Genomic DNA, 23,702 nt, shown 5'->3' on the forward strand with positions numbered 1-23,702 from the left:
GAGAGACTAATAGAGACAACGCCATTTAAAGGATTTTATACGTTCATCTCTCATTAACACGCCGACTGTTGCACAACATGTACGCACCATGCCTGCAGTTAGAATTCAGCTTTCTGTCAGCTGTCCAGCTTCAGGTCTTTTCACACCGGGGACGAAACGAAAAAAATGAAACGAAAATGCGGAATATCTGCTGACGATTTGTTTGCGTTCGAACCTTTCACACCAAGTCCGACACAAATATTCGCGCTCCGTGCATTCCACCAAAAATGAAAGCTTCTCAATCACCGTTTCATCCTCGTCACGGAGTCTTCGAGCAGCAGCGGCAGCAGCGACGGCGACTTTCTAATGTATCTCTTGGCTCAAAAAAAGAGGAAACATTGGGTACGTCCATTTTTACAAGAGAGAAAGCAGAGCGGAAAGTGTCATCGACTGCTACAGGAGCGTAAAAGGCACCACGGGCGCCTCAGGGGCTGTTTTAGGACTGTTGGGCGGTTTGAGGCGCTCCTAGAGATGGTGGCCCCCTCCATCAAGAAACAGAACACCAACTACAAAGAGCCAATAAATCCTGAACGGCGTCTGGCCGTGTGTTTGAGGTGAGTCGTCTGCGTTTTAATTTTTCAGGTTATATATAATGTTTACCTTTCACAACGATGTATTTTCTGACATGCACAGCTAATGTCCATGGCGTAACGTTATCTAATGCACTTGAAAAAAGGTTTTCTATGCGTTACCTTGACAACGAAGTTGTAGGTTACTCAAGGCGGTTCAACCTTTCCCAGATGTTGTCTTTGAGTCCTTGGCCTTTGTAATCTTTATGTCGTTTGTCTAACAGAGCACTATGCTGCGAGACCGATCGGATCAGCCGATCAGTATCCATCTTGACGAGTGCGAATGGTCCGAAGCTACTGATCGCGTGAGCAAAAGTCAGGATGTTACTGGTTGGCTCGTTTTTGTCGGCATCCGAAATTCGCTGAAATCGAAACAGCTGCGATTCGGAGTCGGCGTGTATAGGCTCAAAGAGATAGATGGGCTCGAATTTTTAAGCTGACGTGCGATTTATTTAGACCGATTGTCGCGTGCAGGCGTTCCTGTTTTCACATGAAAACAACACGGCTCCTCGGGAATTTTACATTTTCATTGGACCTAATGGCTCAAATTATGAGCACAAAGACTGCTTTCTGGTGTGATGGTGTGCGTGATGAACATCTTTTTTGGTGGAATAATAATAATAAAGTCATAATATAAGGCTAAAGCCAGCAGCTGGTTCCCCAGTGAAACAGCAAATCGTCAGCGGTTTTTGTACGGATCAACCAAACAACATGTAATGTGTTAATCGGTGAGCTTTAGAGATGCTGGCAGGTGAATTTTTTTACCTTTGGTCAGAGCCCGGCTAGCTGTTTCCAGTCTTTGTGCTAAGCTAAGCTAACCAGCTGCTTGGTGTCAGTCGACTCCTCTACAGTAACTCTCCGCCAGAAAGCGAACAAGCGTATTTCCCAAAGTGTTGAACTATTTCTCGAAGACAATAGTGCACACGAATGTGCTTACAGAAGGTATTTTCTGCAATTCAAAAAGAACGAGGAGGAGAGTGAGACTGTGTGTGTGTGTGTGTGTGTAAATAGCAGAGAGGGGTGTGTGTAATTATATCTCTTCTGGCCAACAGTGACCCATTTCTCAGCTTTGTCTGGGACTGTGTGTACAGTATGTCTGTGTGTGTGCATATGTCTGCTCCCACGTCCTGATCACCCCATTCCCAAGACACTGCCAACACCCCAGGGTGCATGCACACACACACACACACACACACACACACACACACACACACACACACACACACACACAGAGCTGCCGCTGTCTGCTAATCGCCGTCCGCCACACTGTTGCATAACAAGAAAACAGAGAAAGAAAGACAGGAGAGGAAACGAGAGATGGACTGAAAAAGAGAAAGAAAGTGAGACTGAGAAACAAAGAGAAGAACGGGAGAGAAATGTGATACAAAGAGGAAGAAGAAGGGCGATAGCGAGACGCTGAAGGTGGGCCCCGAGGACGGTCGTGTCTGAAGAAAGCAGCCTCCTTTATTGTCTGCTGAGATAATAATGTATTTATTTACATGAAAATAATAAAAAGAATCAATAATGACAAAAATCCCATATTTTCTGGACGAATACAGGAATGTGGGTGACTGTGGGAAATCCCTCTTCTCTCCACAAATACAAATACAACTGTCCTTTCTCAGTCTGTGGGCTCCGCCCGTTGCATTGGGAGCTGACTTGTGTGAACTTGGGGTAGACAAACATCCCAGCATGCATTTCACTTCAACCAGCGGTGACGGAGGAGGACATGAGCCCAGGCTAAAACGTTATTTGGTTACTGTGTCACCAAATCATTTAGATTAGATATTTAGATTTTGAACATGTTGTCGGTTTGTCAAAAATAACGGCCTCTTGAAAATGCGTCCTGACTTTTTTGGAGACGTGAGGACCCGCGAGACCGGCTGGTCCATGGTCATCCCGGGGACAAGGCCGCTGTCACAGACACGCCAGGCTCCACAACACATCACACACACAACACACTCCTTCACCTGAGTACTAATCCAAGACACCTGTCACCTGTCACACACCTGCACTTAATCAGCACTCCACTCCTCTATAAAACACCACCCCCCCCTCAGTCAGCGTCCGGTCTCGTTGGAAATAGGACAGATCTCGGCATCCACCCTAGTCAACGTTACAGACTCCTACCTCGCTTCATCGAACCGGCCTCCGAGCTCCAGATCCCGGTCTTCTCCAACCTCCCGTGTGTGTTTCCTTCAGTCCCAGATCTCCGGTTCAGCTCCCCAAAGGACGGTATCAGTAACTTTCCTACACCGTCAGTTCGCATCGTGAACAATAAAAACCTCCTGTCTCATCTTGGTGTCTCCGGTCTGCTCTGTCCGTTACAGCCGCATTCAGACTGACGCAGCTGCCGCATTAATTTGACTGAGGCCAGTCCGTCAACGCAGGTGGGCTGCCGGTGCAGAGGGGTCCGCAAAGAAAGCTTCACCTGGCTCAACCAGAAAGTCAAGGTGCTGCGCTTGCCAATCAAACAAAGCAGGCAGATCCTGTATTCCTGGTAGATTACTCTGCAGTGTGAATGATTGCCGCTGTGATAACGTTCCAGCGCATTAAGATCCTGTCTCATAGTTTTCCACACCTCACTGTATCTTCTGATAAACCGTCAGACTCGTGGATCGGTTTCTCACAGCTCCTTGTGTTGTTTAAACCCAGGACTGTTTTCGGTCTGAATCATAGTCTTATCTCAGCAGCCTTTTGGTAATTTACCTGTTTGTAAATTATTTGTAATAATTATTTGTTGCTGCCAAATTACAATAGCTTGTTTCAAGGTAAAGTTGAGGCTTTTCATGTTGTATAATTGTGCTTCCTCTGTGGACTTTCGGCTCCTTTATACGTACAGATCCACTTCCGCTGCTGTCGCAGTTACGAGCTGATCGCACTGCGTCTTCTCGTTCTCGTGAGTTTGGACTCCCGAGTTCGACTCGCCAAGCTTGAATTCTCAGTTTGAACACGACGTACTCTGTATCGAGAAGGGCCAAATATTTTACAGTAGTTATGGTGGATATTTGGAAACTCTTTAAGAAGATATTAAGACATGTTTGGTGGTGTGTTTCCCTGACTGACAGTCTCAGCCGCCTTCTGTACACAAATTTGGATTTTTCTGCATCGTTTTACAAACCTCAGAGTGACGTCATAAACCCTACATCCACGCTCCAGTCTGGGGTTTGTGTGTTTTTTAGGATTTCCAGCTGCTGCACAGTTCAATTCTCTGACCCCGGAGGCTCTATTTTTAGACTTGGTGACCTTTGACCCCTGCTGCTTTGTTTAGGCTAGTAAACAGTCTGGGAAACGGACAGGGATTTCCCCAGCTTGCTGCGTGTACATGTATCTGTCTACATGAGATGTACACACTTTTCCAAAGCGTGAGCTCCTCGTAAGGAACTGCTCTGAAACTATAATTCAGTTTCTGGGTAAATGTAATATGTGTTGGTTGTAAAAAAAAAAATGTTGTTGAACTCCAAAATTAGTTCTTTAAACTTTAAGTGAATTTTTAGCGAAAAAGAAAAAGATTTTTCAGGGTTAAAGCTTCCGATTCGTCCACGATGTGAAGTAATCACTGCAAATTAAACAGGACAAACAGCCAGCGGGGAAACGCTGTGTCTGTTAATCTGCAGCCACTTTGAAAGAGATCCAAGAAACGTTTGCAAGTTTTTACAATCCAAAGTAAATAAATCAATAAATAAAGTCTCTTGCATTCCTTCAAGCAACCACTGGGAAGGTGCTTTTTATTTTATGGTCAGTCTGTGCTGATAAATTACTAGATGTTTATGGTGATTTTGGGAAACCACAAACCAAACCATGGTGGGATTAACTTGCTGGGGGGCCACTGGCTGCTATTAACCCCCATTGCTCCCACTCTCTGGGCACGCTGGAGTAATATCTATCTACAGATTTGCTTTGTGGTAGTTTAATTAAACACATTAATTCAGGAATATGCACCATGTAAGCACAAAACTGAAACTAAGAATGCCTTTAAACTAGGTTATAACACAGGGGCCCTTAAAGGCAGGCCGTGAAGGCAAAAGTGCTTACAGTTATTCTGAATGGCCACATGCAAAGCCAGACATCAGAGGTGAGACGCAAACATAACGGTCTCCCCTGGAAGACCTTCACAGGGTTGCGTAATGAGTGAAAAAGGAGAGCTGAGAGAGAAGCTCAGACCCCGCCTCCGTTCCTCTCCGCAGCTGTGACGTCGGGAAAGTTACAGAAATGATCGGTCACAGCCTCCAACGTCGGAAAGGTGTGAGGGGAGGGGCTTTCTGAAGCGATTCCGCCACCCGACAGGCGTACTGGCAGCTCAAGCCCGGAGTCCTGTTGGGCCCTGAACCCGCAGGGCCGTAGCACAACATCGAAAACCACCACCTGTGAGTCAAACATAAATAATAAAAGTTTGTCTCTGGATATGATCTGATCATTAACAAACTACTGAGAAATTCCATCAATCAATGACTGACTTATATGAGGATCACTGATCAAACACTAAGACTTCCTTCACACTGTTGAGGGATGCTTGAACACCTTGACCTGGATGGATGAAGAGAAAAGAGATTTTCCCTGCAAGCAGACAACTGTCTTTCTTTTTTAAGCAACTTTATTGAACTGTGCAGAACAGGGGAACGTCAGACAAAGGTCTGCATATCGATAGCAGCTCTGGAATTGTATAAGCAGGGTCAGTATAAAAAAAAATAGACGAGATGAATTATAGAACTGACAAAACATCACATGCACTTCACAGGGTCTCCCAGAAAAGTGTCGGTTTTTGTGCTTTTAGGTTACAGAGACATTTTCCACATCAACTGAAAAATGTCTAAGAAGTTTTATGCATCAAATGTTTTGCTGTTAGTACGAGCAGGTGAACACAAAACCTTTTATTCTGAAAGACACATTAGTTTGCTGAAGCGACTAAAATTAACACCTGTCCAAAAGTTTTTGGAGTAGCAGCAGTTAAAAATTTTTTTTATTCTTTTTCAGATTTACAAAATGAACATAAGGGAGAAATATGTATCTTTATATTTACTTATGCATTTGCATAATGCATCATTTGCAAAAGTGAGCTCAGTTTCAGGGTCTCGGCAGTCCTCTTCTGGCCTGCGCCACCTTTATGTAGAGCAACAACTCGTCACAGAGTTCTTTGCCATGAGGTGCCATGTTGAACTTCCAGCGACCGGCGTGAGAGCGATAACTCCAAATTTAACACACCTGAGACCTTGTGACACTAACGAGTCACATGACACCGGGGAAAGAGAAAATGGCTATATAAAATGGACATTTTCACTTAGGGGTGCACTCACTTTTGTGGCCAGCGGTTTAGACATTAACGGCTGCGTGTTGAGTTATTTCGAGGGGACACTGTTATACAAGCTGTACACTCACTGCTTTACATTGCAGCAAAGTGTCATTTCTTCAGTGTCGTCACATGAAGAGATATAATAAGATATTTACAAAGATGTGAGGGGTGAACTCACTTCTGTGAGAGACCGTATGAACACGTTCAGCTGCATGTGTCTCCAGCTGAAGCCATGCCCGGGTCTTTTCCCCCGAATCTTAAACAAAGAGGCAAAAGAAGATGTACGACATTTAATCATCACTTTATCCTCTAATTCTGTTGACTCCGCACACAAAACAAACAAACAAAAAAAACAGATGAACTTTTCAACAGTTGCACTGTAACATTCACGGTTTGCTGAAGCGACTAAAATTAACACCTGTCCAAAAGTTTTTGGAGTAGCAGCAGTTAACAAAAATATTTATTCTTTTTCAGATTTACAAAATGAACATAAGGGAGAAATATGTATCTTTATATTTACTTATGCATTTGCTACATGGATAAAAGTTATATTAATAAGTAATAAACAGTAAGTGAACCTCTCTTACTTTATTAGCTATAAAGAATCTGAAACAATCTCCCCAGATGTGTTTTTATCTAATAAAGACCGCCGGTACATTGTTTAGAGATACATTTTCTGAACTGATTTATCTTAAAAATATGATGACATGTTATAACTGTACATTAAGCTACTGTTGAAGCAGAGCAGGGGTTTCTGGCACGACTTCACCTACTTCCAAGGTGCATGGAGAAGGGAAAAAAGTCTAAGTGGTCAAAACTGCAGCGACGCTTGCAGCATATAGAACAGCTTTAATCATCGGGGTCATCCGAGTTGTTCCATATACTGCAAGTGTTGCCGGAGGTTTGACCTCGTTTTGCTTCTGTCGCAGGATCAAACCTGAATGCAGACTTCAGGACTTTTAGGAGCCGTGCCGCCTCCTACAGGCGCCTTGTCAGACCTGCAGCCGTCCCTGTTTTCCAGGCTGGTGGCTCTGGTTGCAGATGTTCCTGCAGCAATATGCGCAGTACCGGCTTTGCTTACAGACATTTGGAAAGTTGCTGCAAACTCTGCACTGAGCTTTTTATTGACACGCTGATGTTATTGGGTGAATGGGCCGCTTTGTATTTTCTCTGTGTGTGGGGGATCACAAGAGCGATCGTTTCATCATGAGGTGAAGCCCAGAGCAACACGGGACGTTTGCATCAAGGCGAACCCCCAGTTGTCCCGCTGCTCGTTGCACCTCCAGTGTAGCTGTCTCCACTGGACAGACATCCCGCTGCCTCCTGCGTCTCTGTCCCTGCTGGCGTGAGCAGGGAGTGATGCGAATGTCCTGTGGCACTGGGCCACACCTCAGATGAAACAACACAAAAACAACAGCTCGCAGCAGCCCGGTCGACAAATCAGAGGTGAATATGTAAAGAAGGGGCTCAGCGAAAAGCACGGAGACACAAGGAGGGGCTTTTTTTGTAACTTCGGAAGAAACCCACTTGATTTGCCCAGCTGGGACTGCTGAAACCACATTTTAGCGTCGGGCTGAACTTTAGAGAGCCTTTGCTTGGAACAAGGACAGTGGCTTTTGTCCTCCATTAAAGCATCTCTTCACAGTCAGTATGCAAAAGAGGAACAAATACAGAGACCAAGAACGGCTTCAATATACATGCATGTGAATATTGTCTTAAAATATAAAAATAAAAATGTAACCTGTATTTTAAGCCCAGGAAAAGTACAAACCATAGTGAGTCAAAAATATAACTTTTCAAGTAAAACAAATGACACACTTAGTCAACATTTTGACTTTTAAGGCCTTTAGACTCAAAGTTTGACATTTTGGATCATACGCTTATTCGCGTGAATAATTAAAGTAGATTAACAAAAACCTACGAAGCCTTCAGGGGCTTGTTTCAGACAGTCTTGACCTACTATAAGCCAGTGTTGGAAGAAGTACTCTGATATTTTACTCAAGTAAAAGTAGCAAAACAGTGTAGAAATACTCTGTTACAAGTAAAAGTCCTGCATTCAAAATCTTACTTAAGTAAAAGTACAAAAGTACGCATCATGCAGAATGGCTCATTTCAGAATGATATACATTGAATTATAATAATTATTGATGCATTAACGTGTAAGTATCACTGATTTTGCAGCTGGTAAAGGCCGGTTAATCCATTATAATACATCATTTATATTTTGTATTAATAAACTAAATCTGCAAAATAATCAGTAACTAAAGTTGGCAAATAAACGCAGTGAAAAGCACAATATTTGATGAAGAGCAGCAGAAAATGGAAACACTCACGTGAAGTACGTCAGAGCTGTACCTCTGTGACGCGCGGCAGCGAGAGCCAATAGCGGTCGGTTCGTGCCGCACCGGAAGCGGAAGCGCACCGTTATTGTTGTTGTTGTTATTTTTTTTCTTTTTTTTGGAAGCGCATCGTTGTCCTGTCGCTCCGCTGCACCGGGCAGGGTCAGGACTTTCAAACAAAATGGAGTATAAGCTGATCATGGCCGTGTCCGGCTTCCCGGGGCTCTACGACACCAGTTCGCTGACCTACCGGGACCTGAACATGCGGAGCGACGCGTGGCGGCAGGTCGCAGAGATAGTCGGTGTCCCCGGTGAGTCTCCGGCTTCACCGGACACACCGTGTATTTATCGCGGCCGACTACTCGGCAGTTTTACAACCTTTTCCCCCCCAAAAATTTCCACAAATGCCTTCTGGGAAGGATCAAAACACGCAGCTCCGAGCCTCGGGTCGAGTCCGGCTCAGCTCCGAGCCCCGGGTCGAGTCCGGCTCCGGGTGCTTTGGAAGAAAGACTGAAACAGATGTAGTTTGGAGCAGACAGCAGGGCTGGAGGTGCTTTAGTTAGTTAGTGGCAATGCCAGACTCAAACAAGGCTGAAAAAAATGACCCCATGTTAGTGTTTTACTGTTTTAATATTGGATTTGTAATATTACAATAGACAGAATACAGGTGCGTCAGTGAGAGGGACCCAGGTGGGACGGTGAGGTCACAGGGAGCAGAGGTGAAGAAGGTGCAGGACTTTAAGTACTTAGTCAACGGTTCAGAGCGATGGAGACTGTGGAAAAGAGGTGAAGAGGCGAGTGCAAGCAGGTTGGAGCGGGTGGAGGAAAGTGTCAGGTGTGTTGTGTGATAAAAGTCTCAGCAAGAATGAAAGGACAGGTGTTGGAGACGGCGGTGAGACCAGCGATGTTGGACAGCTTAGAGACAGCGGCGCTGAAGGAAAGACAAGAGGCAGAGCTGGAGGCAGCAGAGCTGAAGATGCTGAGGTTCTCTTTGGGAGGGACGAGGACGGACAGGATCAGGACCGAGGACATCAGAGGGACAGCTCATGTTAGATGTTTCGGAGATAAAGTCAGAGAGGACAGATCGAGGTGGTTTGGACGTGTTCAGAGGAGAGACTGTGAATATATTGGTAGAAGGATGCTGAGGCTGGAGCTGCCAGGCAGGAGGTCTAGAGGAAGACCAGAGAGGAGGTTTATGGATGTAGTGAGAGAGGACATGAAGTTAACTGGTGTGAGTGAAGAGGACGCAGAGGACGGGGTTAGATGGAGGCACGTGATTCGCTGTGGCGACCCCTGAAAGGGAACAGCCGAAAGGAAAAGAAGACCGATGCATTCACGTGTAATTATCAGAATCAGAAATACTTTATTGATCCCAGAGGGGGAAACTCTTACGTCAGTGCACACAGGAAGAGAAGCACTGAGCAATAAATATAATACACTATAATACAGGCGAGATGAAGTAAGTACCAAGTTTGTATAAAGTATAAAATTAAAACAAGTGTAAAGTAAAGTTGGCGTGTTTACTGTTGCAGCGGGTCGAGGTGGAGCTGGTTTTATATGCTGTTGGGTATTTTAATGTATGCATTTTGTTCCATGTTTGGTTTGTAAACTAGCAGCCTGCAAAGTAACTAAAGTTATCAGATAAATGCAGTAAAAAGTTCCCTCTGAATTGCAGTGGAGTCAAATGTACAGCAGCATAAAATGGAAGTACAAGTACCTCAGATTTGTACTGAAGTACAGTACTTGAGTAAATGTACTTAGTCACATTCAGCCTCTGGGAAGTAGCGCCTTTGTGGCTACTGTCAGCGGCACATTAAAGGTACCGTGTGGAGCATCTGACCCCTACACGGGTAGAAATCTCGCCTTAAACAAAGAGGCAAAGAGGCAAAAGAAGATGTACGACATTTAATAATTTAATCATAAAATCATCACTTTATCCTCTAATTCTGTTGACTCCGCACACAAAACAAACAAACAAAAAAAACAGAGGAACTTTTCAACAGTTGCACTGTAACATTCACGGCCCTTTTAAGAAAACAAAAGAAATCCAAACGGTGTTTTACGGCAATACAGAGAGAAATCGTTGTTGTCAATAATAAATCTGTTTTGTTTGTTTTGTGTGTGGAGTCAACAGAATTAGAGGATAAAGTGATGCTTGAGTTATTTCGAGGGCACTGCAAATGTACACTGTTATACAAGCTGTACACTCACTGCTTTACATTGTAGCAAAGTGCCATTTCTTCAGGGTCGTCACATGAAGAGACATAATAAGATATTTACAAAGATGTGAGGGGTGAACTCACTTCTGTGAGAGACCGTATCTCCAGTACGGTTGCATAAGATCTCAAAAGATCATTCTCCAAATTGCCCCAGATGCAGAAGTGAAGAAGGAACATTTATGAAATCTTTTTTTGAACATGTCACCCGGCGCAACAGTGCGGTTTTTATTAGTTTCTGGACGACAGTGGAGCTCTGTGATCCATCAGGCTGCGATTCACACACAACACCTGTTCGCAGAGACGCTCACTGTTGGTTTGACGCTGCACGTCGGATTTGTCGGGGGACAAAGTGAAATGTTGAATCTGTGGAGATGACAGCATGTGTTTTCTTCCTGTGCTCATTAGAGTCTGAATGCAGAAGGAAGTGGAAGATGCTGAGGGACCAGCACCGGAGGGAGAGGCAACGGGAGAAAGAGCGGCGTGAGAGTGGCGTGGGGCTCTTGAACTACAGGCCGTGGAGATATTCGGCGATTTTGTCATTTTTAAACCCGTTCATTGATGCCAGAGCTGCAGGCACCAACGGCTGGGCTCTGGACCCGCAGCCCCCTCAGTTCCAGGTGTCTGAAATGGTGGGCTGCAGTACGACCAGCGAAACACGGAGCGACGACGACGAGCATTACGGTTTGTAGTAACTTTATTGGCTTGAGGCTACGGGGACAGTGTGATCCTTGGGAATGCTTCTCAAATTCAGATGTGCTTTATTGGCATTATTAAGTACAGTGTCGCCAAAGCAGGTTGTATAAAAGTATAAAATTTGAAAAAACAAGCAAACAAATGGTATGCATATTACTACATATTGTATTATAATGAAAACGAAACAAAAACAACTGGTTCAGATTATTTAGTGCGACCCGCAGTCATAGAGCCCAAACGTTTACAAGTCATTTGTAATGTGTGACTATTTTACAGCTGTATGAAACAGAGAAAAGCAGCAAATGTTCACATTTAAAGCTCCACTAATCAATATTTTTTAATATTAATAATGAATCAAATTAGAAATGAGTCGATCCGTTTGTTAGTTTTCTGTTGGTGGACTAAATGATCAAAGATTTCACTGCTTCCAGCTTCTCACCTGTGAATATTTGCGGCATTTCTCTGTTTTTATATATTTGTAAACTGAATATCTTTGGGTTTTAGACTCTTGGACAAAACTAGACATTTCATGACATTTTACAGCACGTTAACAAAGTCCAGTCTGGTTCAGGCTCAGTGTTTCCAGCTGGGCGGGACCCCTCCCCTCGGGACCCCTCCCCTCGTGTATTTTGATGCTTTGCGTTGAATCTCTGATGTCACGGTTTGCTGTTTTGGAAAATGGCCGCAGCCCTCTTCTATTATTAACACATCTTTGATTCTAAAACCTAAACGCTGTCTCGGCGTGGGCTACGTGGAAACGCTAACAGTATAGGTAATGCTAGGCGTCACCATGTTTTGTGTTGCTTCTTCTTGTGTTATTTTCACAAAGAAAGAATTAGGGGAAAGTGATGCGCTGCTTTTTTTCTGCTTGCTGTACCTGAACATTGACTACCATCAGTGCAGTGGCAGACTGTAATTATGAAAGATTATAAATAAACTACTATAAGGTGATTTTCCGACATACATTTTGTCATCTTGTTTCAGGCTTTTGGTCTTTTGTGCAATTTCTATATGCCCACTGTATCTGTCTTTGTAGGCATCGCGGTAGCAGATGCTACGACAACAACAACATCATCCTCATCCTCAGAGTCTGTTCAGAGGAAGAGACCGTCTCCTGCCAGCAGAGACTCCGTCAGACTTAAAGAAGCAAAGATCGAGGTGACCTCAGAAACTGCTGCCACAGACGACAGTGTTCAGATACAACAAGTCCAACATGTTAACATGAGAGAACTGTTTGAGATGATGATGCAGTCACTTACCTCTCTAGCCACATCCTTAGCTTCTTCACACTCTTCCTCACAGCTCTCAGATCAGCTGATGCCTCCTGCGCAGTCTTCACCTGCAGTCCTGCAGCCTGATCTGCAGCACCTTCAGACGCACCGCGGCCCGCCGCCGGCCTGCGCATCCAGGCTGAACCACCTGAAAACAGAGGAGCAGGAGCCCGTCGTGGCGGTGCTGCTGGACCAAACCGACGGTGAGGAGGAGGGTCGCGCTGCGTCTCCCAGGCCGACCCGAGCCAAGAGGAAGAGCAGCGACAGCCTGCTGGAGGAGTACCTGAGGAGGATGGAGGCCAGGGAGGCTCAGAGAGACCGGGACAGGGATCAGAGAGACGATGTCACGCTGTTTTTACTCAGCTTGGCTCCGGCCATGAGAAGACTTCCTGCAGAAAAACAGTCATGGGTCAGAACCAAGATACAGCAGTTTCTACACGAGGCGGAGTTCGGTCCTACCAGTTTTCAGTGATTTCAAACCGTTTTCTACTTTTATAAATTCCTCATGGATCACATGCTAGTGGACTTCAATGATAATTTAATTAAAAAGAGGATTTCACCCCCCCCTCCCCATTTTTAGAATACTGTTGCTGAACTTCTCCTTTCCCATGTTTTTGTGCTGTTTTTAATAAAATCCTCTTGTAACAGTTATTTTTGTTTTCATGTATGAATTATTACTCAAAGCGAGCACCATAAACACGGCTTTATTCTTTCTTTATGTGAAAAAGAACACTCGAGGCATTCAGCACATGATTGTTGTGAAGATTAAACAGTGAAATATATGTGTGTGTATATGTATGTGTGTGTGTAATACACTATCAGATTTTTCTCGGGGGAACTCGTGTTGTTACAGCAGCAGAGATATTTAACTGCTGCCTACATGTTACAACATTTCTCTCTGTTAAGAACAAATCAAAAGTGTGTCGGATCACCAGCCGTGACAGTAATATAACCGGCAGCAGCCAGCCGCAGATATCAGATCTGTTCTTCACAGCCACTGATTCCAACTCCTGCCGTCACAATGCCAATATAAACTCTGGTCGGGACGACATAAAAAAAACAAACTACCTGCCATCAACACTAAAAAAGCATAACTTTGCGTAGTAACGTGCACATATTTTGCACTTCTTTGAACTTCTTTGCCACTTAAAAAGATCCAATGTGGCCTGGGCCTCCAGGCTCACTGCGTGAGTTGGCTTTCAGTCATTTGATTCATTGTAAATTCGTCTGGAAAACTGCACCACTGAAGCGCAGAATCAGCTGGGTCCTGCATTTTACGTAATCCTGCGGCCCCGTGTTTACATCGTGCCGACCTGGTGCATCTTTCTAAATAGAGTTGTGTTTAATCAGATTATTACTAACACACTGACTCAGAAGGTCTCTGGTCTCTGGGTCTCTGGTCTCTGGGTCTCTGGTCTCTGGGTCTCGGGTCTCTGGTCTCTGGGTCTCTGGTCTCTGGGTCTCTGGGCAAAATGTAAAGAAGCTGCCATCTCTCGTGCGCTGTGTGCTTGATGGGAACCTAGAAGCGACAGGGTGCACACACACACACACACACACACAGTACACACACACAGTACACACACACAGTACACACACACACACACACACACAGTACACACACAGGGCACACACATTGCACAGACACACAGGGCAGACACAGTACACACACAGTGTACACACACAGTACACACACACACACAGTGCACACACACACAGGGCACACACACAGTGCACACACACACACAGTACACACACAGTGCACACACACACACAAACACACACACAGGGCACACAGTACACACACAGGGCACACACACACACAGGGCAGGAGGTGTGTGGTTTGTTTTGCTTGTTGCTGGTTTGTTTTAATATCTGAAATTCTTTTGTCTTAGTTAACAAGACACATTATCAAGTCCGATCTCTCTCTGAGTCTGGATTTCTGAAACAGGTATTTATTTAGTTTTTGTTGTTTATTGGTTTATTTAACAGGGACAGTGCACATTAATAAACAGAGGCTCTAAATGCACCAGAATTTGCCAAAAGGCTGGACAGATGTTACACAGATGTGATAAAGAATATAAGATCTAAGTCACTGAGGTCATTTAGAAGCAGCAATAAAAAGAGAACATTGTCAGGTACTAATTGAATAATGAAACACAAAATACAAGACATGCGAAGCAATGACATGGAGCATATTATTATAATTATTCTAATATAAATGTTAACAGAAATATGCACTGAGTAAGGCAACATTGTGCTGCATTATTAGGCAATTGCTGAAGCATGCAAATCAGAAGCATACAGCTCAGGGCTTTGACCTCCATCACCTCTGCTCATCAATTAAACTCGACACGTGCTTTTCAGGACATTACCTCATGTTGTGACAGACAGTGTACGGATTTAGGATTCAGTTGCTAAGATATTTATTTATCTTCTTCCCCAAACATGCGGCATATTTACTAAATAATCATATAATGTCAGATCAGACTGGTCAGTACTGGTGCTGTTCGTTATTTCGGAAGAAACACGTGGAGAAACATCGCCACCTACCGACCTCTCGCGATACTTACACCTAGAACGGCTTTCATCCGGGTCGTTGGGTCAGCTGATCAAAACACGGAAGCAGTTACAGTTGTAAAGTTGTCAGCGGGCTCGAGTAAACAGAGTGAGGAGGAGGAAGAGAAGAAGAAGAAGAAGAAGAAGAAGGAGGAGGAGGAGGAGGAGGAGGAGGAGGAGGAGGAGGAGGAGGAGGAGGAGGAGGACCGTCGAAACGTCTTTTATGGGTTTATGAACCGGTTTCCAGTTGTTTTAACGTTTCGACGTGAAGTCTGAAACTGACTGACTTTCATCTGTGAGTACTGCGACAAGCCTTTAACGTTAACGGTTGTCAGTTTTTAATCTGACACAGTGGCCATTTGGTCATTTTTTAAGTTATTCATTTACATTCAGAATACTTCGGTTACCGTAGGAGATGTAAAACATCACAAAGAGCCATACGTTCGTCGTTAATCTCGTATATAAACCGCCCATGTGTGAATGTCGAGCATGAACTTAACTAACAGTTAACCCAATATTATTTAGCACACTGTAAATCACAGGAAGAGAAATATTCCACTTTACTAATTCTGGTTATTGTCACTTTGTGCTCATGCCTTTTTATAATACCGCATAATAAGTGTTCTTTTCCACATTTTGTGCATATTAATTATCATACAAGGTGATATTGAGTTGAGTTTTGATTACAAAAAGCCACAGAGCAACTATAAAACTAGAATACTTTCCCATTAATTATAATATAAAGTAGGTGTATAATATATATATATATACTTAAGTTCTGTATTTAGAGGTTCCTTGGTCAGAAGCTTTTGAATGCAACAAATGAAACTTTAAATTAATAAAGGTCTTTTTTTGCCCCCGAATATGTTGGATTTGATGTCATCTAACATTCAATTTCACACTTATTATTATTATTATTATTGTACTTTTCATGGCGTAATTACTTGACGTGTTTATCAGAAAAAGGTTTGTTGCGGCAGCTTTTGTTTCATTCCTTTGGGGATAACCTACAGATTTTACAGATGCTCTACAGCTTGTATTTCCTCATTTCTAATAAAGACTTTTATTTATTTTATTCAATGTTTTCTAATTGAAACAGGACACAAATTAGTTAACATAAGTTGTTTTCAGCCATTATTTAGAATTGGTAGTAGTATTCCAGTCAGCCCAGTATGACATTTTAATCTAGTAATTGTCTAGTTTTGTTCTCAGCCCACGTGGAACAGCTATATAACTATAAGTGGCTAGTGATTTATCTATATATACAGTCACAACACCCTCATTTCTAACACAGTCTTTGGTTTTTCCGGCAGGTGGCCCAGTCGGGCTGCAGCTCGCTGCTGACGATGGTGAAGGTGTTTCGCTGTCCGGCCCGTCACGGCTACGCTGTGGAAGTGTCTCCGTTCATCCCCAACAGAGTGGCCTGTGCTGCCTCCCAGTACTATGGCATAGCTGGTTAGTATAGTACAGTTATATAGTGATTCGTACACTGAAGGACAAACACACAGACGCATAAAGATGGTGACAAATTAAAGGGAAAAATCCGAATACGTGAGTGTAGAAACATTCAGATGCTCCCATACAGGACGGCGAGGGCTCCCTGAATGGTTTGATGAGTATGAAAATGATGCTATGACCTTCACATCACCAAACCTCAACCCAGCAACACGTCTGAATCTGAATCCAGTATCCGCTCCGCTTATCAAATCCTAATCTAATTAAATCTAATTAGCTTTAACTTTCAGTATTTGCAGGTAACTACAACTCGAAGACTCGGTTTAGATCTGTATCACCTTTTGTTGGACGAGAAGCCAGAAACCCTGCAGGTTTTCGTGGCAGCCCATTAAACGTACGTGACGCATTAGAATAACAGCCTGCTGACTTTTACGCTTGCTCAAAATACCGGTTATCCCTGTGTGTAATGTTGTAATGTGCTCTGCTGACCTATTTGTACTTTTATTATTATTTGTTATTATCATTATTATTTTTTTATCTTGTTTTTAATGTTGTACAGCACTTTGGTTCAGTTTCGGTTGTTGGAAGGTGCTATAGAAATAAAGTTTGATTGATTGATTGATTATAATTATTAAGTTGACGAGCTCAAAATGTTGATATGATATGCATTAAAAGTCTAAGAGGGGAATTTCTCATGACATCTGATGTTGATGGAGCGAGATAATTTCTCTAGAGAAGAGTCGCCACTCACAACAACAAAAACACACACACAGCTTCAGCTCATAGTCGTAGACTTACAGAGTTTCGTTTCCCTCACAAATGATCCGACACCGGCTTGCAAAGAGCACACGAACCCGCCAACAGCCGAAAACGTCGTTATGGCCGTTATGGAATTAACGTTAATTAGTGACAGCTGATATAATCTGCCACCAGTGATGTTTGTCACTTTAACCGACGGTCGGCGGCAGCTAAAAATGAGAAGCCTAAATCTTATGTACATTGTTGTCTGCAAATTATAATAAGCAAGGAGAGATAAAAGGTTTGATAGGAGATTCATTAGGGTTGGAGCCGGATCCCTAAACCTGTGGGAGATGTTGGTGTGAGGTGTGACGCAGCGCTCTCCACCGGCGTCATCAAAACACCAAATGAGGGAACATGTTTGGAATAATGTTTTCAGCATCTTACTAAAACGCTTTATGTTGATTTTTTGTTTTTCCTTTCATTTGTCACCTGTATCTGTGAGTTATAGTTTAGAAAAATATGATGAAATTAACCAAAAACAATGCACTTTGTGCATATTTGTAGGCGGTGGCACGCTCCTGGTCCTGGAGGAGACGGAGACAGGGGTTGCTCTAGTGAGAAGGTAAAGTTTCTTTCTTTCTGTCAGTTTATTTGTTTTAATGTCATTTATCTTTCAGGGAGAGAAGATGCTTTTGTGTTTTTGGCTTCTTACACCTGGTTTAATTATTTTATTACCACTTCATCACGTTAGTTTAGGGTTAGCAGTGTAGTGTGGAGTGATCGTCTGCAATATCCTGGATTCATTTTTAAATGTAGTCTCTGTGTGTGTGTGTGTGTGTGTGTGTGTGTGTGTCAGCTGGGAGTGGGGTGACGGCCTGTTCGACGTGGCATGGAGTGAAGCAAACGAGCATGTCATGGTCGCCGGGGGCGGGGACGGCAGCCTGCAGCTGTGGGACACAGCCAATCACAATGCTCCGCTGAGGGTGGCCAAAGAACACACACAAGAGGTCAGACACAGAAGGATCAAACTGTTTGGTCTTCCAGAGGGATGCTGTATTTTGACTCTTGAATGTGTGTGTGTGTGTGTGTGTGTGTGTGTGTGTGTGTGTGCGCAGGTGTATGCTGTAGACTGGAGTCAAACCAGAGGAGAGAACCTCATCGTCTCTGGATCGTGGGATCACACCGCTAAAGTGGTGAGTTTTGTTTGCTTTTGTACGTCTTTTCCTTTGAGATTAATTTCTCTCTTCTGACCGCGACGTGTTTATTTTTGTGTATTTTCGTCTCCCCACACACACACACACACAGTGGGACCCCACTCTCAGCCAATCGCTGACCACACTCAGGGGTCACGAAGGGGTCATCTACAGCACCATTTGGTCGCCTCACATCCCAGGATGCTTTGCTTCAGCCTCAGGTGAGCCCGCACACAACACAGGCTGTAGAGATTTGTTTTCAGTGAGTGATGGAAACACAGACTGAGGAAAGAACAAAGGGAAGGACAAATGAACAAAGGGAGAAATAAAGGAATAGAAAAAGATATGGTCTAGGAAACAGAAAAACATAGAAATGAATAGTAATTTTGGTCAGATGTAGTGTTCACATTGTGTATTCTTTATAATTGAAATGTCTAATGGAAAAATACAGTCAAATTGAATTCCTTATTATTTCTTTTGAATACTCAAGATGCAAAAAGTGAACTAAAACATGGAGCCTGATTAGCATGATCAATGATTCTCAGAATGTGAGTTCATCATGTTTAAATTTAATCCCAATGTTGATCCAGATTTCCTCAGGCCAGTCTGAGTCTGAGTTGGTACCTGGGTTTATGAAAACCCGTCACAAGGTGGCGGCGCTCTGCTGTGTCTCATTTTCAGATCTTACTGTACTCAACTTCTCCGATTCAGCTTCTGTTAGTGAGTTGGATTCAAAGTCTCGAGGGAAACAGTGTTTTGATGTAGTCTTGCTTCTGTAATGTTCTGTCTTTGCTGTTTTAAAGAGGATGTTGAGGTGGGAAATAACACGCGGAGGAACTGTTCAAAGATGGCCAAATGTTTAAGATGTCTTTAAGCCTGGAGCTCACAGCTTCTGCATTTTTAAAATAGAATAAATTCCAGCTTCACATCCACAGTGTTTTGTGTAAGGAAACATGGTTTTACACGGGTGAATCGCTGTACCTCGCTGTTCAAGGTTTCACACAGGAATATCTTCAGCAGAGATGGTCAGCCATTCAGACGCTTAAGCGTCTCATCGCATTATTACTTTAGTGAGTAGACGAGGGCCTGAACAAGTGAAGGCTACTGTTTTCTGTTTTCAGTGGGCAAACGTTATATTAAACTTATATGACAATACTTTTGTAAATGTCGGTATGACTGTTTTATTTATATCTGCATACATGGAGAAATATGTGTGTTTCAGAGTAGTATTCATGCTCGTTAGAAATAGTGGGAAATAGATTATGCTAACCTAACTGATCTGATATTATTGCTGTAACGTTTTGTCATTTGAGGAATATTGTGTTGTTTTTTGTTTACATCTTTTTACATCTTTCATAAACAACAAATCAATCAAGTGTCAGGGCAGATGTGTCAACCATGTAACATATTATATCACATATTACTGGGTGTAAATATTTACTAACAACTAATCTCTAAACTTAAATTTAGTGAGTAAATCTCCTCTTAATAAAAACACTTACATTATATCTAGGCTCAGTTTGAGCTGGTGCCCGGCTCCTGAAGTCTACACAAACTTCTGGAGATAAATCATGCGCTTCTTGTGTTTGACAGTTTTCAAAAACTCAACTATCGCCACACCAGACTTAAAAATAACTTAAAGTCATCCAAAAATAGCAGCACCTTAGTAAAGGATAAAAACCTGCTGGTGGTTATGATGCAGCTCCTCCTCTCTTCTTGCTCTATCGAGGAAGTGAGTTTTAGAAATTAGCTTCATTCAGAAGACAATTAAGTCAATCAGTTTGTATCCAGGGGAAGAGCTGGGCTTATCTTATCCGTTTGTGTGGGAGCATACGCTAACTTTATCAGAGGGGTGGAGCTGCGCTGGTGATGGGTGTGCGTTTCGTCAGCTCTCTGTTCAGATTGTAGACCAGCTGGAGTCAAATCTGCAGCAGCTGTCTTCAGTTCAGGATCAGTTTGTGAATCGCTAGTTGGCTAATGAGTTTGGGTTAATTGGTTTGCGAGAGCGAGTGGAAATCTCTGATGAGATTTTATAACCAGGAAGATGTTAAGCTCCTGTTGCTCAGGGGTTTATTCTTGGTTCAACGATGTGACTTGTAAGGCTTAATCTTCATATTCACATGAAACTGCAAAATAATGATTAAAAACAAACAAACTACACAGGTGCGATGAACCCTGAGGGGCTTTTGACTATTGAAGAGTTGCAATATGTGGATCTGTGTTGTGGTTGTAGCTGTAGTAGAATAAAAAAATGTAGTGGCCTATTGGTTTATACACATATCATAAACTGAGACTGCAACATCCCCAGTGTGATTCTGGACAGGGACCTTTGCTGCGTGTCTAGAATTCAGATTTCAACGCTCTCGTACAGCCGCTGATTCAGAGCTAGCACTCGCTGCAGCGTTTGTTTCAGATTAAAAGCCGTCATTGGTGAATCACGTCAAGGCTTTTATTGCGAAGCAGCTACTGGAGTTATGGCTGACTGCTGTTGTTTGCTAGACCTTTGTGTACACAACAAGATCAATTTCATATTTTCCTCCTTGACAAAACAGCAATAATCATATTCAGTAAAACGTTTAGTACGATTAAGTTCATGATCAATTAATTTACCAAGGATTTACAATTCTATAAAATGGAGAAAAGCAGCACATCTTTTGAATTGACTTAAACAGTTAATTGATTATTTAAATTGTTAATTTGATTAATTTTCTCATGTTGTAAATGCTGAGACTTTCAACACTCCACCAAGAATCATGTTATAAGTGAAACACTTTGGAGTTTGTTTTCTAGACTTTTATGGTTGTGGAAAATGTTAGAATTAAAATATATTGAATAATGAATATATGCGGTACCAGTCTGATCAAACTTTCACAATAAAATACAAAACGGTGAGCATACTTGTTCAAAAAGCCACTGAAGATGTAAATAAAGATTCATTTAAACTCAAAGACTAATTTAATTGCAGAATTCAGAGGTCAAGTGTTATGTGTTGAGTTTCAGACCAGTGACACAGAGCTCATTAGATCTGTGAGGCCAGATCAGATAAGTCCTCCAGTGGGGCTCTGGAGCTCTGCTAACCTCTGCAGCTAAATGATTTACTGAGCGCTGAACTCTACAATAAAACCATTACTGTGGACTGACTGTCCACGTCCAGCAGTTACAGCTGCTCACCTCCATGTTCACATCTGATCTGATACATCAACCTGCGGCCAGAACAGCCCGGAACAGTCAGCTCGGTGGATTTCACTAAAGCTCAGATTTCGTTAAAAGCACCCACACACTGTCTTGCTTACTGTTGGTTTATTTCATATGTATTTAATACCATGTTTTGGTTTAAACAGTCTTTATCAGGTATGTACAATGCGACTAGGGATGTCCAGATCAAGTTTTTTTTGCCCCCGATCCGAGTCCTTCTGATATTGATCATCTGCCGTTACCGAGTCTGATCCGATATTTCTATTTACCTAAATGACACAGCTGCCCAGGTAACACTCAAGCTGAAACGGGAACATGAGATAAGACAGAACTTAATTTATCCTGAAAGAAATGTTTGTGCCAAAGATGCTCAGTATACATAGTAGAAATAATATACATAGCAGCAGAAGATATGTATCTGACACACCATATTTTTATTTTATCAGCTACTTTCTTCAAATACTGAAGGTCCGTCTTCAGAACCATTAAGTTGATCAGCTTTAATTATTGATATGATGTGGATGAAAGTTTATCTGTGAGGTTCAGGATCTTTATCGCTCTGCTGGAGTTGTTGTCACTTTGGTTGTACAGCGGTGTTGCAGAGCTCACAAATGATCTTTGGCTGAGTACAGACACACAAGCTCGACAACAGACACGTTTAATGTCGCTTAATGTCATCAAATTACTCACGGAATCACTGTTAATTAGCGACAGCTGATATGACGTCACTTTAACTGGCGAAAGCGCCGGTCAGCGCCGGCTAAGCATGTCAAGCTTCTACCTGAATGATTTGTACAACAGCTCTCTGCTAATGAGGACGAGAGACGGGACGTAACACATCTGTTAGTGTGTATTTTGTCAAGCCGGGTGTCAGAACTCCGAATCAGTCACAGTCACATTCACGCCACTCTAATTTTCACCTGGATATGCACTTAGTAATATTGATTTTAATCGATTTTAGCCGATACATTTATTAAAATATTTCTGGATCGGCCCGATATGCTCGGGGACATCTCCTAAATGCAAGCACAAATAAATATTTACATATCTGAAGGAGATTTAAGTCTCAAACAAACCAGCAGTAAGCAACACCTTTTCACTTTTATTCTGCCTTCCAACACACCTGTGAAACACTCAGGTATGAAGAGAGATATTTTCATTTATCTATTAGTAATATTGTCAAAGAGCAAATACACACAGAAAACAGTCATTTACAAAGAAACATGAAATGTAAGTATTCTAAGTAAAGTTGATCAAATGAGGACATCCAAAATAAAAAGTGGATTAAAACATTAAAAAGAAACTAATACTAAAAACACAAGCTTCAAAGCATCTCAGATTTTACGGTGTGTTGTTGCTCAACCAGTCCATGGTTCAGAGTTCATGTGCGTGAAAAGCAACGGGCAGTAATGATTACGTTAACGATAATTATTCCTGAAAGACTGAAGACAACCTGAAAGTGAGAGAGGGCTTTATTGAAGCTGCCCAGCTGACGGGTGGTTTACTGCGGCAGCCTGAGGTGAAGGGCGGGAGCTCCACTCTGCTTTCTGACCTGCAGCAGGAGTGATACAACAGAGGAACAAATTACTTTCTGTGTTTATCCCTCTGTGTTTCTGCAGCCTGCTTCACTTCAGTGCAATTAAGTTGAATCCATTTCAGTCGTTTATCTTGCAGTTGCTCTACTTTTCTGTTTGTGTTTCTTTCTCTGTCTCCCTCTTCATCCTTTTCTCTTAAGGCCTTAAGGGCTCGGTCGCACTTTCCTTTCAAAATCGTCCTGCAATCGGGATGAAAAGCAGACGGGTCAGATGTAGGTAATCAGGAAATACTGAGCACAGACTTGCAGCAGTTTAGTTTGTAAAAATGGGGTCACTGCTAGAACCAGAGAGTCCTCCACAAAAACTACGATAAACACAAACACAAAAGAAACATCTGGAGCACATTGTTTCTTGTGCTGAATTCACAAAGGTGAACTTTGACCTGTGAATTTGTTGGAATATGTCAGTGGCATCGGGTTAAATAGAAGTAAACGAGACACAGAATTAATATTCTTAGATACTTAGATAGATGTTTGAAGTCCACACATGTAGCAAAGACATCTCAACTGCAAACCTTCTGCTCGCTGCAATCGTCACTCTTTTGTAC

The 23,702-nt window shown here is 42.7% G+C and overlaps 2 protein-coding genes and 1 long non-coding RNA gene across 7 annotated transcripts in view; 2 read left to right on the plus strand and 1 right to left on the minus strand.

The window, feature by feature from the left end:
- Window positions 1-1,127: 1,127 nt before the first annotated feature.
- LOC122862900 lies at window positions 1,128-8,340 on the minus strand. Of its 2 annotated transcripts, XR_006374868.1 has the most exons (4): window positions 8,232-8,340; window positions 7,426-7,535; window positions 6,077-6,154; window positions 1,128-4,973 (listed from the first exon to the last, which is right to left on the minus strand). It is a non-coding gene; the product is annotated as an uncharacterized LOC122862900 (long non-coding RNA). The 2 variants fall into 2 exon arrangements; XR_006374867.1 differs by lacking the exon at window positions 8,232-8,340 and having other exon boundaries at window positions 7,426-7,870.
- On the plus strand, window positions 8,282-13,071 carry LOC122862898. Of its 3 annotated transcripts, XM_044168755.1 has the most exons (4): window positions 8,282-8,548; window positions 10,862-11,137; window positions 12,186-12,307; window positions 12,452-13,071. In XM_044168755.1, the coding sequence occupies exons 1-4, from the start codon at window positions 8,419-8,421 to the stop codon at window positions 12,890-12,892; spliced, it is 969 nt and encodes a 322-aa protein (XP_044024690.1). In that variant the 5' UTR covers window positions 8,282-8,418; the 3' UTR covers window positions 12,893-13,071. The 3 variants fall into 3 exon arrangements, with proteins under 3 accessions (XP_044024690.1, XP_044024689.1, XP_044024691.1); XM_044168754.1 differs by having other exon boundaries at window positions 12,186-13,071; XM_044168756.1 differs by lacking the exon at window positions 8,282-8,548 and adding an exon at window positions 9,650-9,696 and having other exon boundaries at window positions 12,186-13,071.
- A 1,988-nt stretch (window positions 13,072-15,059) lies between these two features.
- pex7 (peroxisomal biogenesis factor 7) overlaps window positions 15,060-23,702 on the plus strand; it is a 51,644-nt gene continuing 43,001 nt past the window's right edge. The window contains exons 1-6 of one of the 2 annotated variants that reach the window (XM_044168757.1): window positions 15,060-15,271; window positions 16,290-16,431; window positions 17,737-17,794; window positions 18,029-18,179; window positions 18,288-18,365; window positions 18,478-18,586. In XM_044168757.1, coding sequence (XP_044024692.1) covers window positions 16,323-16,431; window positions 17,737-17,794; window positions 18,029-18,179; window positions 18,288-18,365; window positions 18,478-18,586 — 505 coding nt within the window. In that variant the 5' untranslated portion in view covers window positions 15,060-15,271; window positions 16,290-16,322. The remainder of the gene's footprint in view (window positions 15,272-16,289; window positions 16,432-17,736; window positions 17,795-18,028; window positions 18,180-18,287; window positions 18,366-18,477; window positions 18,587-23,702) is intronic. The other variant, XM_044168759.1, reaches the window with a different exon arrangement.

Source organism: Siniperca chuatsi, linkage group LG16 (genome assembly GCF_020085105.1).
Source record: "Siniperca chuatsi isolate FFG_IHB_CAS linkage group LG16, ASM2008510v1, whole genome shotgun sequence".
In the NCBI taxonomy this organism is placed as follows: domain Eukaryota; kingdom Metazoa; phylum Chordata; class Actinopteri; order Centrarchiformes; family Sinipercidae; genus Siniperca; species Siniperca chuatsi.

Bases quoted from the DNA above. Each gene is read 5' to 3' on its own strand.
- LOC122862898 (XM_044168754.1), top strand. From the start codon at position 8,419: ATGGAGTATAAGCTGATCATGGCCGTGTCCGGCTTCCCGGGGCTCTAC. The intron at 8,549-10,861 runs GTGAGTCTCCGG...TGTGCTCATTAG, and splicing joins AGAGATAGTCGGTGTCCCCG to AGTCTGAATGCAGAAGGAAG. The intron at 11,138-12,185 runs GTTTGTAGTAAC...CTGTCTTTGTAG, and splicing joins CGACGACGACGAGCATTACG to GCATCGCGGTAGCAGATGCT.